Here is an 18,843-nt window from a genome sequence, read left to right on the forward strand (position 1 = left end):
TTGCCATCATTGATGGAACAATGAATTCTGAATTATACCAGTGAATTCTAAAGGAAAATGTCAGGACATCTGTCCATGAACTGAATCTCAAGAGAAGGTGGGTCATGCAGCAAGACAACGACCCTAAGCACACAAGTCATTCTACCAAAGAATGGTTAAAGAAGAATAAAGTTAATGTTTTGGAATGGCCAAGTCAAAGTCCAATGGAAATGTTGTGGAAGGACCTGAAGTGAGCAGTTCATGTGAGGAAACCCACCAACATCCCAGAGTTGAAGCTGTTCTGTATGGAGGAATGGGCTAAAATTCCTCCAAGCCGGTGTGCAGGACTGATCAACAGTTACCGGAAACGTTTAGTTGCAGTTATTGCTGCACAAGGGGGTCACACCAGATACTGAAAGCAAAGGTTCACATACTTTTGCCACTCACAGATATATAATATCGGATCATTTTCCTCAATAAATAAATGACCAAGTATAATATTTTTGTCTCATTTGTTTAACTGGGTTCTGTTTATCTACTTTTAGGACTTGTGTGAAAATCTGATGATGTTTTAGGTCATATTTATGCAGAAATATATAAAATTCGAAAGGGTTCACAAACTTTCAAGCACCACTGTAAATGTACCTTAAAGGGATGTTTTTCAAGTTTCTGGGGAGTCGGCGTAGACAGATCTGCTTGCTTTATGCAAATGTATATGGCCAGGTCAGGAAGGATACGGCTGGACACGGCAGAAATAATTTTTGTGGGTATTTTATTCCCTCACTGCATTTAAAAAATAAAGCAGCGTTAACGTTATACTTTTGAGGATTTAGAACAATTTACTGTGAACAAAACAATATCGTCTTTTTCTCTAGTTCTCTACTTAACTTCCAGCCTCAAACTATACAATAAAATAAAATAAACTCAGTGATGTGGACTCTGGACAACAGTAGTGGCTATCTTTAAATAAAGAAAATAAAAATACAAAACAGGGCGGCACGGTGGTGTAGTGGTTAGCGCTATCGCCTCACAGCAAGAAGGTCCGGGTTCGAGCCCCGTGCCCGGCGAGGGCCTTTCTGTGTGGAGTTTGCATGTTCTCCCCGTGTCCGCGTGGGTTTCCTCCGGGTGCTCCGGTTTCCCCCACAGTCCAAAGACATGCAGGTTAGGTTAACTGGTGACTCTAAATTGAGCGTAGGTGTGAATGTGAGTGTGAATGGTTGTCTGTGTCTATGTGTCAGCCCTGTGATGACCTGGCGACTTGTCCAGGGTGTACCCCGCCTTTCGCCCGTAGTCAGCTGGGATAGGCTCCAGCTTGCCTGCGACCCTGTAGAACAGGATAAAGTGGCTAGAGATAATGAGATGAGATGAGAAAAATACAAAACCCAAATAAATCCTTTTGTTAAGGCACAGAGTAAATTTTTGAGCAAAAACTGCACTTATAAACACTTTTACATCACTCACACACTTCTCAGAATAAAACAAACTTAACACGTCTTTTTTTTGAAGCAGATAAAAAATACACACATTTTATATAAACAGTCCGAATGCAACAATATAAGTTGATTCTGTATATAAATGCACTTTATCACGACTTACGCCAACCAGCTACTTGCTACATCACTCACTGGCTCGCGCTACGTCACGTCACGTCCTGATTTCCCAAACTACACAGAACGTGCATGCGTTAATCACGCGTCAAAAATTAGTGACGTGAAAATGAATTTGCATTAAAGCGTTATTATCACGTTAACTTCGACAGCCCTAATTTCAATATAAACATCATGTGTTTGAGGGTGGACTTCTCCTTTAAGGTTCTGAAGTGAAATGAACCGAACCCTTGGATTGTTTCCTCACTTCGAAATTGCTTGGGATAAAATGTGCCAGATGAAGAAAATGTAAAAGTAATCCCCCCCATCCAAACCTGTTTAAATCTTAAAACTGCACATCTGCTCGAGTGCCGCAAATTGTGGAAAGATAGATGTGAACTTTGAAAATTCCAGAGCCGAGCTACCATCTCTATGGAAATTTATTGGAGTGCCAGTTTTAAACACGAGCCAACCCTTGAACCTTCCCAAGAATTATGGCGTGCTTGGGCACACCACAAGTCTCTGACACGGCCAACATCTCATTCAGCGGACGAGAGGTCTCTGGCACGAACGCTGATAATTATGAAACGTTCCAAACACTGTCTCGGCCAAAATGCCAGTCATCAGTATGTTAGTGTTTAATGAGTCAGGGCCTGGCTGCGCATACTGAACACACGAGGACCAATCAGATTTAATCTTGGGATGAAGAACACCAGGCTTGGGTTGATTTCATTTCAGGTTCTAACACACCTGATCCAGGTGAATCAGAGCTCCATGGTACTCCTTAAGGTTTCTTCGGTTGTTCTTCTGGAGGAGTTTTTAAAGTTCTACAGATGTTCCATTTCATTTTAGTTTGTTCTACAACAAAATGATATTTCTACGTTCCTGCTCCAGCATTCCACGTCCACTCTTTAGTCTGAAATCGTGCCCTTAATAGCATTCTATACATGCGATGCCTACGATGAAGAAGCCTACGATGCTTCTAGCAAGCTTAGCGTATAAATAAATCCAAACATTTCACTTAACTAAAGGGATTTTTTGGAATTTTTCAGGCATCCTTTGATTTTGCGGTGTGATCTGTTGTGGGCAGAATCATAGCTAAGTAACATCTCGTATCTTCCTGTCGCGTCCTGTAGGTGTACAGGAAGTATCACATATTTTATATATATTACAAAAATCTTTAGGTTATCGGCTGTGTATTCTTAAAATCGCACTGGAATGAAAAAAAAATCCTTTATTAACCTGTTAAGCACTTGTAGAAAATACTGTCATCACTCTGGAACAATTTAGAGTGATATTATTAGCTCATCCAGCCAAACAGGCGATTAGTTTATGCCATCATGTGTTATCCGTCGTCCACATTTCACAAAAATCACTTCTTCTCTCTCAATTTTTCACAGATTTTTATTCTTTTTGGCAGGAAGGTAGGTCTGCCTGGGGTGCATAGAGCTTCTACCCAAATTTGCATAATTGCAATTAATAATGAAGATGTGGAGTCAATCTCTGATGAGCAGTTTCCATACAAATCGCTTCTTCTCCCTCAATTCTTCACCGATTTTGATTCTTTCTGACAAATAGGTCGGTATTCCTAGGGTGGATATCGCTTCTATATATAGCTTGTATATAGTGTATATAGTTTGCAACATTTATTGCGCAAGGTGGCTCACTTTAGATCGTTCTTTCTGGACTAGACGAGACCGGAGTGAGCTACGGTGTCGTTGACGGTCTCATTGTCATTGTTATTATTTTCAATTACAGTCAATGAATTATGTTTGTTTTCATTTCCTCTATCAGGGCGGCACGGTGGTGTAGTGGTTAGCACTGTCGCCTCACAACAAGAAGGTTCTGGGTTCGAGCCCAGTGGCCGACAAGGGCCTGTCTGCGTGGGTTTCCCCGACAGTCCAAAGACATGCAGGTTAGGATAATCAATGGCTCTAAATTGACCGTAGGTGTGAATGTGAGTGTGAATTGTTGTTTGTCTCTCTGTGTCAGCCCTGCGATGATCTGGCGTCTTGTCCAGGGTGTACCCCGCCTCTCGCCCATAGCCAGCTGGGATAGGCTCCAGCTCGCCTGCGGCCCTGCACAGGATAAGCGGTTACGGATAATGGATGGATTTCCTGTATTGTTTCTGACCCTTGGCTCCACCTGAACCACTTTTGCAAAGCGAAGAATCGTTCTTTATCACCGAAACCCTTCTCTGCGCAATGACATTTTAAACGTGCACTAAATTCAAGCGAAACCCCAACTTAATCCCAAACAAAGCAATTGTAATGATTTGTAATTATGAAATATGTGCACAGCAAATCTGAGAGGATTTTGCATTGCAAAGAAAATATTTCCGGTGTTAAACATTTCAATCACATACTCATCTCATCTCATCTCATTATCTGTAGCCGCTTTATCCTGTTCTACAGGGTCGCAGGCAAGCTGGAGCCTATCCCAGCTGACTACGGGCGAAAGGCGGGGTACACCCTGGACAAGTCGCCAGGTCATCACAGGGCTCAATCACATACTGTACTTACATATTTAAATTGTAATTGGTTGTAAGCAAGAAAGATGCGTGTCCTTTTTGTCCTGTGTGTGAGAACAGACTGGATTTAGCACTAGCGTTCTGATTCTTCACGCTGTTCGTTTTACGTTTTGGATACCAGCGGAGCTGGATACGGAGGTTCCTGTGGTAGAACAGTGCCAGGGTTTTGAGTAAAGCACGTAAACAAGTGATTCACTCGGCCTGCTTACGCAGCACTGTGGGATCTGTCCTTTAATTCAGCAAGAAATGGGGAAACGTGCACATGTCAGCAAATCAATACTGAAATATGAAATATGACACAGCTTCGTGATGGTGTCAGTCTGAGTTTACAGCTCTGACAGGAAGAGCGTGCATTGGTGAGAATCTAGAGCGCAAGAGTATAGAACAAAATGTGACCTTGTTTGGATAACATTGCAAGCAAACATTTATTTATTAATAATCAGACTCTCTCTTGGGCGGCACGGTGGTGTAGTGGTTAGCACTGTCGCCTCACAGCAAGAAGGTCCTGGGTTCGAGCCCAGCGGCTGATGGGGGCCTTTCTGTGTGGAGTTTGCTTGTTGTCTGTGTGGGTTTCCTCCGGGTGCTCTGGTTTCCCCAAAGACATGCAGGTTAGGCTAATTGTTGGCTCTAAATTGTCCATTGGTGTGAATGTGATGATCTGGTGACTTGTCCAGGGTGTACCCTGCCTCTCGCCCATCGTCAGCTGGGATAGGATCCCGCTTGCCCATGACCCTGCACAGGATAAGCGGCTACAGATAATGGATCGAGACTCTCTCTTAATACATTTAATCAAAGTGTTTTATAAGGTGTCATTCTTTTATTATTATTATTATCTTCATCAGATGTGCTAGGACCTGAAACAAGAAACACAGATTGTCTGACTTTACCTCATTCCTCTGAACATGCTGCATCTCTTCAGTCTGTTCCATTTCCAATGGTTTACTGTGCTGTACGTATATTAGGCTCGTTATTTAACTATGTGCAAGAATATTTTGGCTATTTATTCCAGCTTGATATCCTGAACAGGATCATGGTGGATCTGGGATCTATCCTGGGAACGCGGGAATACACTACGGTTGAGATGATAGTCCATCACAAGGTACCACACACATTACATTACATTAGCAGACGCTCTTATCCAAAGCGACAAACAACATACCAAGAGCAACCTGGGGAGCAGTTGTGGGTTAGGTGCTTTACTCAAGGGTGCTTCAGCCATTCCTGCTGGTCCAGGGACTTGAACTGGCAACCTTTTGGTCCTAAAGCTGCTTCTCTAACCTTTAGATCATGGCTTCCCTTCACAGTCACATCTAGGAGCAATTTAGATTAAGCCAAGCATGTTTTTGGGAGGTGGGAGGAAACTGGAGAACCCAGAAGAAGTCCAAATCAGACAGTAACCTGAGTTCGTAGTCGAACCCTGAAGCTATGAGGCTTCAACGTTCTCCACTTTGCCATCTTCTAATATCATAACTACATCCATCCATTATCTGTAGCTGCTTATTCTGTTCTACAGGGTCGCAGGCAAGCTGGACCCTATCCTAGCTGATTATGGGTGAGACGTGGGGTACAGCCTGGACATCGCAGGGCTGACACAGAGACAAACAACCATTCACACTCACATTCATATTCGCACCTATGGTCAATTTAGAGCCACTAATTAGCCTAACCTGCATGTCTTTGGACTGTCGGGGAAACTGGAGCACCTGGAGGAAACCCACGCAGACACGAGTAGAGCATGCAAACTCTACACAGAAAGGCCCACACCGGCTCGAACCCAGGACCTTCTTGCTGTGAGGCGACAGTGCTCACAGCATTACACCACCCACCCACCCATCCATCCATTATCTGTAGCCGCTTATCCTGTCCTACAGGGTCACAGGCAAGCTGGAGCCTATCCCAGCTGACTATAGGCGAGAGGCAGGGTACACCCTGGACAAGTCGCCAGATCATCGTAGGGCTGACACAGAGACAAACAACCGTTTACACTCACATTTGCACCTACGGTCAATTTAGAGCCACCAATTAGCCTAACCTGCATGTCTTTGGACTGTTGGGGAAACCAGAGCACCCAGAGGAAACCCACGCGGACACGGGGAGAACATGTAGACTCTACACAGAAAGGACCTTCTTGCTGTGAGGTGACAGTGCTCACAGCACTACACCACCATGCTGCCCAAATAACGACTTCTCATCTCATCTCATTATCTCTAGCCGCTTTATCCTTCTACAGGGTCACAGGCAAGCTGGAGTCTATCCCAGCTGACTACGGGCGAAAGGCGGGGTACACCCTGGACAAGTCGCCAGGTCATCACAGGGCTGACACATAGACACAGACAACCATTCACACTCACATTCACACCTACGGCCAATTTAGAGTCACCAGTTAACCTAACCTGCATGTCTTTGGACTGTGGGGGAAACCGGAGCACCCGGAGGAAACCCACGCGGACACGAGGAGAACATGCAAACTCCATACAGAAAGGCCCTCGCCGGCCACGGGGCTCGAACCAAGAACCTTCTTGCTGTGAGGCGACAGTGCTCACAGCACTACACCACCGTCGCCCAAATAACGACTTATTATTATTATTTAAATCATGGACACCATTTTGAGAGCCAGCCCTTTACTTCAGGCACCTTTTCAGGTAAAGGATACACACTAAAGGTACACTCTAAAAAATAAAGGTGCTTCAGTGGTTCTTCAAATCTCTGGATGGTTCCATGGAGAGTCAAAACTCTGTGATGAACCTTTACATTATGCGAAAGGTTCTTCACATTGGAAATGGTTCTTCAGATCCTGCCATTCTCTTCCCATTTGCTGGTCAATGCACATAGGCTATGTTTACACAAATCTGTCTTCACTGCTCAAACAAATGGTTTAAATGGTTCTTTAAAGAACTGTTGTACGGTTCTTTGAAGCCCTGAAAAAGGTTCTTCTATGGCATCGCCCTGAAGAACCGGTACTGGCCTGGCCCCATTATTTTTTAGAGTGTAGGTAGGCTGATATAAAGATGATGGTACGACATGAATGACAATAACATTGACAGTTTAGTTCCCACCCCCTTTTTTGATTGACCTTGTGATCAAAATGGCATTTTTGTGGCACGAGTATTGTCTGAAGTGAAATCCACACCTTTGTCATGGGTTGCAAAGCCTGAGTTTTGGTTTCTGGTGTTTGTTTGTAGACAGATGAGGAGAAAATCCATCTTGTGCATGTATGTGTATGTGTGTGTGTGGTGGGGGGTGATGATGCGTTTCAGCATGCATGCACACTTCAGATCACATGCAACATCTGCACATATGGGGTTAGTTGAAGTTTATTTTCCGATGAGTGAGCATGATGATGCATGATGCATGCACGCGTTAGAGAGAGGAGAGGAGAGGAGAGGAGAGGAGAGGACACGTCGCATTCAAACCCTCAGTGCAGAACGCACACGCACGCACGCGAGAGAGAGAGAGAGAGAGAGAGAGAGAGAGAGAATAAGCAGGAATAATGATAAGCTGACCCGAGCATGGCCGCGGCGCGCGCCTGGGTGAAAAAAGAAAAAGAACACCGGCGCCGAGGCGCTCGCGCTCCCACCGCCGCCGCGACTCACCTTCACTCCCGCTCTGCTTGCCCTGGCTCGCTCCCATCCCGCGGAGCGCGCGAGCTCACCGCCGACCCATGCACATCAAAAGATGGACGGAAAAAAAAAAGAACTGAAGAATATCGAGAAGAAGAAATAAAATCTCCAAAGTTCTCTTCAGCTCGCGCGTTAATAAATCTCCTAACGGGACATAACGGTCCTCCACAGTAACTCGGCGTCTCTCTCTCTCTCTCTCTCTTTTTCTTTCTTGCGCTTTTATTCTCCAACTTTTCACTTTAAAGTTTAACGTCTTCGCTTGTTCTTCATATCGCAGCGAATTCCGTGACTCCTTACCGAACAAACGCGCGCGTGATCGTGCAAAAAAAAAAGACAAGAAAGAAAGAAAGAAAGAAGGAAAGAACTGGAGATGGAAGATACTTGTTGATCCGGGAGCGCGCACTCGCGCCTGTCTAAGCTGAGGCGCGTGCACGAAAGGGGAACGCGCATGCATTGGCCCTAAATTGAATATGCACGCGCTCCCATCAGCCATATTTGTTTTTAATTTAATAACTCTGGAAGCCTGTTTCACTCACTGGACAAATAATAATAATAAAAAAAAGTTGCATAGTATAAGTCATAATTTTAAGTTCAAACAATACTAAGTATGTTTATTTTTATTCTTTATTTTTTCCCCCTAGAACCATTAGACTTTGGAATCATCTGCCTAGAAACATCTCATCTCATTATCTGTAGCCGCTTTATCCTGTTCTACAGGGTCGCAGGCAAGCTGGAGCCTATCCCAGCTGACTACGGGCGAAAGGCGGGGTACACCCTGGACAAGTCGCCAGGTCATCACACGGCTGACACATAGACACAGACAACCATTCACACTCACATTCACACCTACGCTCAATTTAGAGTCACCAGTTAACCTAACCTGCATGTCTTTGGACTGTGGGGGAAACCGGAGCACCCGGAGGAAACCCACGCGGACACGGGGAGAACATGCAAACTCCGCACAGAAAGGCCCTCGCCGGCCACGGGGCTCGAACCCGGACCTTTTTGCTGTGAGGCGACAGTGCTAACCACTACACCACCGTGCCGCCCTGCCTAGAAACATAATCATATATATATATATATATATATATATATATTAGTGCTGTCAAGCGATTAAAATATTTAATCGCGATTAATGTCGCGACTGTCATAGTTAACTCGTGATTAATCGCAATTTATTCGCACATTTTTGTCACATGAAAAACCATTGTAATTCTCTTATCAGCATAAAAAAGTGAATGGGCTTGCTCACCGTTCGAACTACGGGGGTACTCGGGGGATCCGAGATCTCCTGAAACAGACATGAGATCCCTTGAAAACATGATTTGGGAAATGTTAGGGGGTCTCTAAAATATTGGCAAAATGATGTTTATTGACATAGCAATCGTGTGTAACGGGAAGCATTAGCATATCCGAAGTGAGCGCGCGATGGAGATCCGCGCTCTGAGACAAGCGCAAGCACCCCCCCAAGGGAAAAAAGGGACCCCCCGAAAATATCGGCATAGTTCGAACACTGGTTGTACCAATGTTTGGTTTTTTTTATTGCAGAGCATAGCACGTCTTGTCACAGCCACTGCAAAGTGGGGCTGGAGCCGCCGATGGGAAAACGAAACCTAAGCCGAGCACCGTGGCTCTTTGGGGGAGGGCAGAGGACTCTGGCTGTGCGGGGCGTGGCATCATGTCACAGAGCGTTAATCTCGCAATAAAAAAATTATTGCCGTTAAAATTGAGTCAAGTTAACGCGTTAATAACGCAACATTTTTGACAGCACTAATATATATATATATATATATATATATATATATATATATATATATATATATATATCATATCATTATCTGTAGCCGCTTTATCCTGTTCTACAGGGTCGCAGGCAAGCTGGAGCCTATCCCAGCTGACTACGGGCGAAAGGCGGGGTTCACCCTGGACAAGTCGCCAGGTCATCACAGGGCTGACACATAGACACAGACAACCATTCACACCTATGGTCAATTTAGAGTCACCAGCGCCCCGTGTATATAAGGGTGGCACGGTGGTATAATGGTTAGCGCTGTCGCCTCACAGCAAGAAGGTCCTGGGTTCGAGCCAGCCTTTCTGTGTGGAGTTTGCATGTTCTCCCCATGTCTGTGTGGGTTTCCTCCGGGTGCTCCGGTTTCCAAAGACATGCAGGTTAGGCTAATTGGTGGCTCTAAATTGACCGTAGGTGTGAATGTGAGTGTGAATGGTTGTTTGTCTCTGTGTGTCAGCCCTGCGATGATCTGGCAACTTGTCCAGGGTGTACCCCGCCTCTCGCCCATAATCAGCTGGGATAGGCTCCAGTTTGCCTGTGACCCTGTAGAACAGGATAAGCAGCTACAGATAATGGATGGATGGAGATAGCAAGTCATAATTATCAGACACTGTTATTATTATGAGATAGGATCTCCTTATTTGAGACTGAAAAGCATATCTCATATATAGTGTGTCATAATTTTGACTTTCTAAGTCATTATTATGAGATAGAAAGTATTAATTATAAGAAAATTATCTCAATATTATGAGATACTAAATCATCATTATGAGAAACCTTCTCATTATTATGGTGGGCTTCCATAAATTACGCGCTAGAACACAAGCACAGCTGATGCTAGTCTAAATCTGGGACATATAATCATGCACTCTAGGACAAAAAGAGCACTAAACTGTACCTTTCCTTGTGATTCCGTTAATAAGTGGTACCTTTAGTGTATATTTTACATGTAATAACATAAAAAATGTACTTTAATAACCACTTTCAGGGATTAGCTGTCACAGTAATCCATTAAAAGTGTACACACTTCATCAGCTTTCCAGGTAAATGATACACACTAAAAGTTCAAAAGACACGTTAGTACCCTTTTATTCGGAGTGTATGGACATGTGGATCACAGAAATGGATTATCTACCCAAACACAATACCAAACGTGAGTATAAATGAGCTTGTGCAGGAAAAAGTGATGCTGCTAGACATCTCAAGTCACTTCAAGAGCTGAGAGAGAGAGAGAGAGAGAGAGAGGAACCTGTTCTCAACTGGGCCCTCTGCTGATATGTTGGACTCGGTGCAGGACTGTAGGGCAAAATGAAATCCAACTGATCTCCAGGTCAGTGAGAGAGCCAACAAGACCATCATCCACCACAACATCTGCATTTATAAGTACTGTATTGTATGCAGTCAAACTTTATTCTAAGTGGTAAATCTAAAAACACATCATCATCATCATCTAGTGAAGTTCTACACTCCTTAGAGTGCTTCTGCCAAGATTCTATCCAGCAGTTGCTTAAAGTATGATTTTGACATCATTATACGCCGTATCTGCTGGGCATCCAATCCCAGCAAATTCTCGAACCTAGTCCATTTTGGTGACCTTGTGTCAAAGAGAAGTTGTTTCACAGTTCCCATTTATGCATGCGACCAGGGCCGTCGACAGGGGGGGACAACCGGGTATTTTGTCCCGGGCCCAGGCATGAGGGGGGGCCCAGAACTGGTCCCTCATGAAGATGCCATTAATCATTCTGTTTCATTTCAAAATGTGTTGATTTGGGGGAGAAAAATGTGCTATATTTGCATTCAATGAATGATTTCTGGTTCTTTTGCCTTTATTGTCTTCGAAAATAGATTCAAGAACCCACCTACCACCCCTAATGCAGAAATGGTTTGGTCTTTGATTAAGGCGCCAAATAACACGGCACTATTCCATCATAACGCTTCGACAATAAGCGTGCGAGCCCGTTTGCCAACATGCACAAGTCAGGAGCAAAGAAAAGAAAAGAGAAAAAGAGATGAAGAAGCCAAGAGCCTCAGGGGCTCACTGCATAGATATTTTAGAAAAGATTCAGATGATGCAGTGGGGCAGCTGAGCCAGGTAAGACACAGATAACTTTTTTCCAGCCCCGTAATGTAACCCCAGCACGCGCGACGCGCCATTCATAATTATAAAGTAGGGGATAGCAGGGTACACTGAGTGAACACTGAAATGCACAGGGCATTGAATTATTTCATAAACATATCGGTTTAATAACACTGTGTTGCATATATCTTAATGAAGCAAAGAATAGCACATTGGCCCGCAATCATATCCAAATGTTTTAGGCACGCTTGCTGAGCTGGACTCCGGTTAGCTGAAAGCCCGTGGAACGCTGCCTCTTGTTAATTAAACCTTATTTTGTTGGAAATCATCCCGTGTAGATACGACGGCATGTGAAATTGCCAGCTAGATAGAGTTTAATGTAACGAATGGGCTATAAATGGGGTGTTTTGAGGTTAGTCTGTTGAAAAACATTAAACTTTCGCTTAGACTGGATACTCTTCAAACAATTCCCTTGCTCAAGTGAAAAATGATAGGCCTGTATGAAAAGCGCAATTAATGAAAGTAGCCTAATAAGCCCTAAATGAATAAAACAACCTCTGTTTTATTGTTGCTTACACGTTAAGATTTTGAAATCTTCTCGGTCCAGTTCTATATCCAGGGAACATTGTAATCCTTTTGGTTTATCCGTAATAAACGTGTCAGCCCCCAGGTCAGATAGGTTGGGAGGTTGGGAGGGTGTCAATTTTTTTTGTAACATTCTAAATCGAGTACGGAAAGGACGTTTATGAAAAACAAGACAAAAAAATACACTGAAAAACTCACTGTACACATCACTAGTGGTGATGCTTCTATGTTCAGACTTTGGGAAAGCCATAACTCCGTTCTGGCGGCACGGTGGTGTAGTGGTTAGCGCTGTCGCCTCACAGCAAGAAGGTCCTGGGTTCGAGCCCCATGGCCGGCGAGGGCCTTTCTGTGCGGAGTTTGCATGTTCTCCCCGTGTCCGCGTGGGTTTCCTCCGGGTGCTCCGGTTTCCCCCACAGTCCAAAGACATGCAGGTTAGGTTAACTGGTGACTCTAAATTGACCGTAGGTGTGAATGTGAGTGTGAATGGTTGTCTGTGTCTATGTGTCAGCCCTGTGATGACCTGGCGACTTGTCCAGGGTGTACCCCGCCTTTCGCCCGTAGTCAGCTGGGATAGGCTCCAGCTTGCCTGCAACCCTGTAGAACAGGATAAAGCGGCTAGAGATAATGAGATGAGATGAGATAACTCCGTTCTCATTGAGGCCCAGTTCCATCCCGTAAACAATCATTTTGGTTTATCAACTACCTGCGCTCAAACATGTCACAGGAGAGGTTCAATGGGCTGGCTATGCTCTCTATAGAGCGCGAACTTGCAAAGAAGCTGGACTTCAATGACCTTATTGACGACTTTGCCACAGCAAAAGTCCGGCGCATTGCATTTCGCACCTGAAGAGTTGCAGACTAAGGAAATGTTCAAACTGTAAATATGTTGAAATGTTGAAATAAAATGGTTGACTGTTATAATGGGCTTGGAATACCTGTTATTTAAGGGTTGGAGTGAATGGAGACTGTGAAAAGAGGGGTTGGGCGTGGGTGGTTGCTGTGTGGCGATGTGCGTGCGCGCGTATGTGTGTGTGTGTGGGCACTCAGATTATTTGGGGGGGGGCCCACTCAGATTATTTTGTCCCGGGCCCAGCCAAAGCTGTCAACGGCCCTGCATGTGACAATTGTGCAGAGTTGGACAAAGTACTCAACTTCATTACTTAAGTCAAAGTACAGATCCCACTGGTCAAATGTGACTCCGATACAAGTGAAAGTTGGACAGTCCCATTTTTACTTAAGTTAAAGTACTGAAGTACTTGCTTTTAAAAATACTTAAGTATGAAAAGTACATTTTCTGTCAACACATTGTTGTATTATTGCCACAACGCTTACAAAACCTAATGCCGCTACCAAGGACAGAAATGTGAATTCACAAAATGAACGCATGCTGTGCCATCATGGTGGTTTAACATTAAGCAAGCTAGTCAGTAAAACTCCAACTGACATGCTAACAAAATCTTTTCAAACTCAAAATCATATTGGGTAGCTAATGCTACTAGAAAAGAAAAATTTCTACATTCTGTTTATTTGGCAAGTTTATGCTAAAACATGTTTCTGAAAGGACTTCAGATAAATTAATATTAGTCATGTTATCATAGCTCCATTTTTACATGCTAACAGTGTCCAAGTTAACTAGCTATGTGTAAATGTTAGTCGTGGACAAAGCTACGGCAACTTGGCGGGCAAGTCATTTGACTAACCAGACTGCATAGCTACGTTTGCAACGTTATCGCTAGCTCTAAAAGCACAGACAACTTCACTGCAAGCTTTCTCTTGGAATAAAACGTTTATATACCTCTGCAGGTTGGACGGCGAGTTTTTGTAAGCCGTGATGTGGTTCGTTTTCGGCAAACGTTTTAAATGAAGCGTATCTTTATTCCTTTCAGAAAACTGAAACATGGGTTCTAGGTATAGCCATAGGTGTGTGCGTTCTCCAGAAGAACCGCCTCCTTTCATTCTGCCATCAACTGATTGTGTTCAAATAATGCTGCTGAGAAATCACTGAACTTGATTTTATAGTCTATGGACGTGACGTGACCCGAGTGATTACTGATCGGCTGTCTCAGTGTCACCTGTGAAAAGAGCAATGACGTTTTAGAAAAGAAAAACCATCCACTTTCAAAGCTGCTTCATAGTAATGAGGACCTTGATAGAAATGTAGTGGAGTAAAAAGTACAATATTTTGTCTTTCAAATGTAGTGAAGTTTCAAAAAAACTTCATAAGTTTAAAAAAAAATACTCAAGTAAAGTACAGATACTCAAAAAGTGTACTTAAGTACAGTACTCAAGTAAATGTACTTCGTTACTGTCCATCTCTGCAAATGTGTGTGATGGATCTTTGTGGCTGGGGACTGCAGTTGACTTTTTGACTGGGACTGCAGTTGTCGTGAACGGTTTTGCGCTCGGGTTTCCGTCGGTGGGGGGTTTATAGCATCAACGAAGTTGACTTTATGTTAGGACTGTTAATGTTATAGTCATATTGTCTATTGTTGCCCAAATGAGGATGGGTTCCCTTTTGAGTCTGGTTCCTCTCGAGGCTTCTTCCTCATGTCGTCTGAGGGAGTTCCCTCAGGATTAGGGATAAAATTAGTTCATGTTTTAAGTCGTTCAAATTCTGTCAAGCTGTTTTGCGACAATGTTCATTGTTAAAAGCACTATACAAATAAACTTGACTTGACTTGACTTGATGGATCTTAGCTGTTGTTCATAGCAAAATCGGGGCATTCTTATGCTTGGACCCACTCTTTACCACTTTTTGTAAGAACCCATGCTATATATTGCTTCGATCTTATCAGTATCACTTGCAGATAACTGCCATGCAGGATCGAACGCATGCCGTAAGAAACTTCACTCTAGTTGATAAATAGATGTGGTGATCGGTGAGGACATGTTTTAGTTCATTCCAATTCTGGAACGTGACACCAATCCTGGTGCCAAGGAAGTGAGGTTCATTGTCGGACTTCACAATAGTGTAACCAAGATATTTAAAGCTGCACACGTTCTTGATCTTGTTACCACCAAGATATATCAGGCTCTCCTGATGTATCACAGAACGTAAAACAGGAAATGGTGACCTTTCATAGAACTGGAGAACAGCACAAGAAAATAGTACAGTGTTTTGGAGACGAAATGGAGAAATGAAAGAAAGACAAAGAATGGAAGAAACTTACATTTAACTGTAATTGTAAATGAAAGACATTAGCCATCCCAACCACAGACTCTTCTCTGTGTTGGGGTCACGGGGAACACTTTCGCTCCCTTCAGGCCAACACAGAGACAATGAGGAGGAGCTTCTTTCCTCAGGCCAGTCGGGTTCTAACAGGACAATAACAGTATAGGACAAAGACGGACAACTACTAGATATCATTACCACTTCACCCTCGTCCCTCCATCTCTTACAGCGTCTTCATGTAAATTCATCTAACTCAAGTACAATATATACAGTACATTGGGTGGCACAGTAGTGTAGTGGGTAGCACTGTCGTCTCACAGCAAGAAGGTTCTGGGTTCGAGCCCAGCAGCCGACGGGGGCCTTTCTGTGTGGGGTTTGCATGTTCTCCCCGTGTTTGCATGGGTTTCCTCTGGGTGCTCCGGTTTCCCTCACAGTCCAAAGACACGCGGTTAAGTTAACACTTGGGCTGAAGTGCCCTTGATTGAACAAGGCACCTAACCCACAACTGCTCCCCAGGCAGATGCTGTAGCATACCCACCCACTGCTCTGGGTATGTGTGTGTGCTCATTGCTCACTTGTGTGTGTAATACGTGTATTCACTGGAGGAGGAATTTCACTGTGAATATCTCATTATTCTCATTATCTCTAGCCGCTTTGTCCTTCTACAGGGTCGCAGGCAAGCTGGAGCCTATCCCAGCTGACTACGGGCGAAAGGCGGGGTACACCCTGGACAAGTCGCCAGGTCATCACAGGGCTGACACATAGACACAGACAACCATTCACACTCACATTCACACCTACGGTCAATTTAGAGTCACCAGTTAACCTAACCTGCATGTCTTTGGACTGTGGGGGAAACCGGAGCACCCGGAGGAAACCCACGCGGACACGGGGAGAACATGCAACCTCCACACAGAAAGGCCCTCGCCGGCCACGGGGCTCGAACCCGGACCATCTTGCTGTGAGGCGACAGCACTAACCACTACACCACCGTGCCGCCCCACTGTGAATATGTGATAAATAATAGCTTCTGTTCTTATTTTTTATTCTCATTCTTATTCCATCCATCTATTATCTGTAGCCGCTCATCCTGTCCTACAGGCAAGCTGGAGCCTATCCCAGCTGACTACGGGCGAAAGGCGGGGTACACCCTGGACAAGTCGCCAGGTCATCGCAGGGCTGACACATAGACACAGACAACCATTCACACCTATGGTCAATTTAGAGCCACCAATTAGCGTAACCTGCATATCTTTGGGGAAACCGGAGCACCCAGAGGAAACCCACACGGACAGCATGCAAACTCCACACAGAAAGGCCCTCGTCGGCCGCTGGGCTCGAACCCAGGACCTTCTTGCTGTGAGACGACAGTGCTAACCACTACATCACCGTGCTGCCCTCATTCTTATTCCATTTTATTCTATTTATTACATTCTTTTTTACTCCCTCTCCTTTTTACCCCTCCCCACACACACCTACAGAGCACTGTAATAAGCATTTCACTGCATATGATCATGTATGTGACAAATAAAATTGAATTTGAATTCAAATGTTTAAATCCGGGTAGCACGGTGGTGTAGTGGTTAGCGCTGTCGCCTCACAGCAAGAAGGTTCTGGGTTCGAGCCCAGAGGCCGGCGAGGGTCTTTCTGTGTGGAATTTGCATGTTCTCTCCGTGTCCGGGTACTCCGGTTTCCCCCACAATCCAAAGGCATGCAGGTTAGGCTAATTGGTGGCTCCAAATTGACCATAGGTGTGAATGGTTGTCTGTGTCTATGTGTCAGCCCTGCGATGACCTGGCGACTTGTCCAGGGTGTACCCTGCCTCTTGCCCATAGTCAGCGGGATAGGCTCCAGCTTGCCTGCGACCCTGTAGGACAGATAATGGATGGATGGATGTTTAAAGTGCATATCACGGGTAAATTCAGGAGCAAGATCAATGTAATTCTCCTATTTTATATTAAACTTTGGTCAAATATCTGTCACATTTTGTATTTTGTGCAATTTTTTTACCTTACACAATACCAGAAGAATTCAGTTGAAATCAAGCCATTTGAGGCGAATTGGTCCACCTCTGAAAAAACTTGGCATTAGGATTTCCCGGCAAACACTGATTTTCGTGACGTCGCGTGCAGGATGCCTCCCTCTGAATCCTACGTCAGCGCTGGTTTGTTTATGAGAAAATGACCTGGTGGTTTTCTGCAAATTTCTTCAACGTTATCACGTAATTATTAAAATGGTTAACAGATGTGGGTGGTACAGTGGTGTAGTGGTTAGCGCTGTCGCCTCACAGCAAGAAGGTCCGGGTTCGAGCCCCGTGGCCGGCGAGGGCCTTTCTGTGCGGAGTTTGCATGTTCTCCCCGTGTCCGTGTGGGTTTCCTCCGGGTGCTCCGGTTTCCCCCACAGTCCAAAGACATGCAGGTTAGGTTAACTGGTGACTCTAAATTGACCGTAGGTGTGAATGTGAGTGTGAATGGTTGTCTGTGTCTATGTGTCAGCCCTGTGATGACCTGGCAACTTGTCCAGGGTGTACCCCGCCTTTCGCCCGTAGTCAGCTGGGATAGGCTCCAGCTTGCCTGCGACCCTGTAGAACAGGATAAAGCAGCTAGAGATAATGAGATGAGATGAGGTTAACAGATGTATCATAGGAGGGTGTAGCAACACCAATCTTGATGGGATTAGTAGTCATCGTTTTCCAAAAGACCGGACAATGAGAAATGAGAGAGAAATGGGAGCGCTTGGTCTACACAGGCTGTGCACTGAAACCATGCAAAGCTCTCGCAGCCTGCTGGCGCTTCTGCAGGTAACATCACGAATCTGGCTCCAGACTCCCTTGGGATTTTTCCAGACGCGTTTGGTTATTTTATTTTTTTCTGTTGTAGACAGATGGCCTTGTGCAAAATTACCCTTCTGGATGAGTGTGTAAAGGGACATACACTACCGTTTAAAAGTTTGGGGTCACTTTGAAATGTCCTTATTTTTGAAAGAAAAGCACTGTTCTTTTCAATGAAGATCACTTTAAACTAATCAGAAATACACTCTATACATTGCTAATGTGGTAAATGACTATTCTAGCTGCAAATGTCTGGTTTTTGGTGCAATATCTCCATAGGTGTATAGAGGCCCATTTCCAGCAACTCTCACTCCAGTGTTCTAATGGTACAATGTGTTTGCTCATTGCCTCAGAAGGCTAATGGATGATTAGAAAACCCTTGTACAATCATGTTAGCACAGCTGAAAACAGTTGAGCTCTTTAGAGAAGCTATAAAACTGACCTTCCTTTGAGCAGATTGAGTTTCTGGAGCATCACATTTGTGGGGTCGATTAAATGTTCAAAATGGCCAGAAAAATGTCTTGACTATATTTTCTATTCATTTTACAACTTATGGTGGGAAATAAAAGTGTGACTTTTCATGGAAAACACAAAATTGTCTGGGTGACCCCAAACTTTTGAACGGTAGTGTACTTTCATATAAATAAAAGCCGAAATTGGTCCAGAAAATTATGC

The 18,843-nt window shown here is 44.3% G+C and overlaps 1 protein-coding gene across 1 annotated transcript in view; it reads right to left on the reverse strand.

Annotated features, from left to right (window-relative positions):
• Positions 1–8,087, reverse strand: part of fbxl7 (F-box and leucine-rich repeat protein 7) — an 80,651-nt gene extending 72,564 nt beyond the window's left edge. Inside the window, exon 1 of the mRNA XM_060905229.1 lies at positions 7,689–8,087. Within this exon, the coding sequence (XP_060761212.1) occupies positions 7,689–7,725 (37 nt within the window). The 5' untranslated portion in view covers positions 7,726–8,087. The remainder of the gene's footprint in view (positions 1–7,688) is intronic.
• Between the last annotated feature and the right edge of the window lie 10,756 nt (positions 8,088–18,843).

This window comes from Neoarius graeffei, chromosome 23 (assembly GCF_027579695.1).
Source record: "Neoarius graeffei isolate fNeoGra1 chromosome 23, fNeoGra1.pri, whole genome shotgun sequence".
NCBI lineage: Eukaryota > Metazoa > Chordata > Actinopteri > Siluriformes > Ariidae > Neoarius > Neoarius graeffei.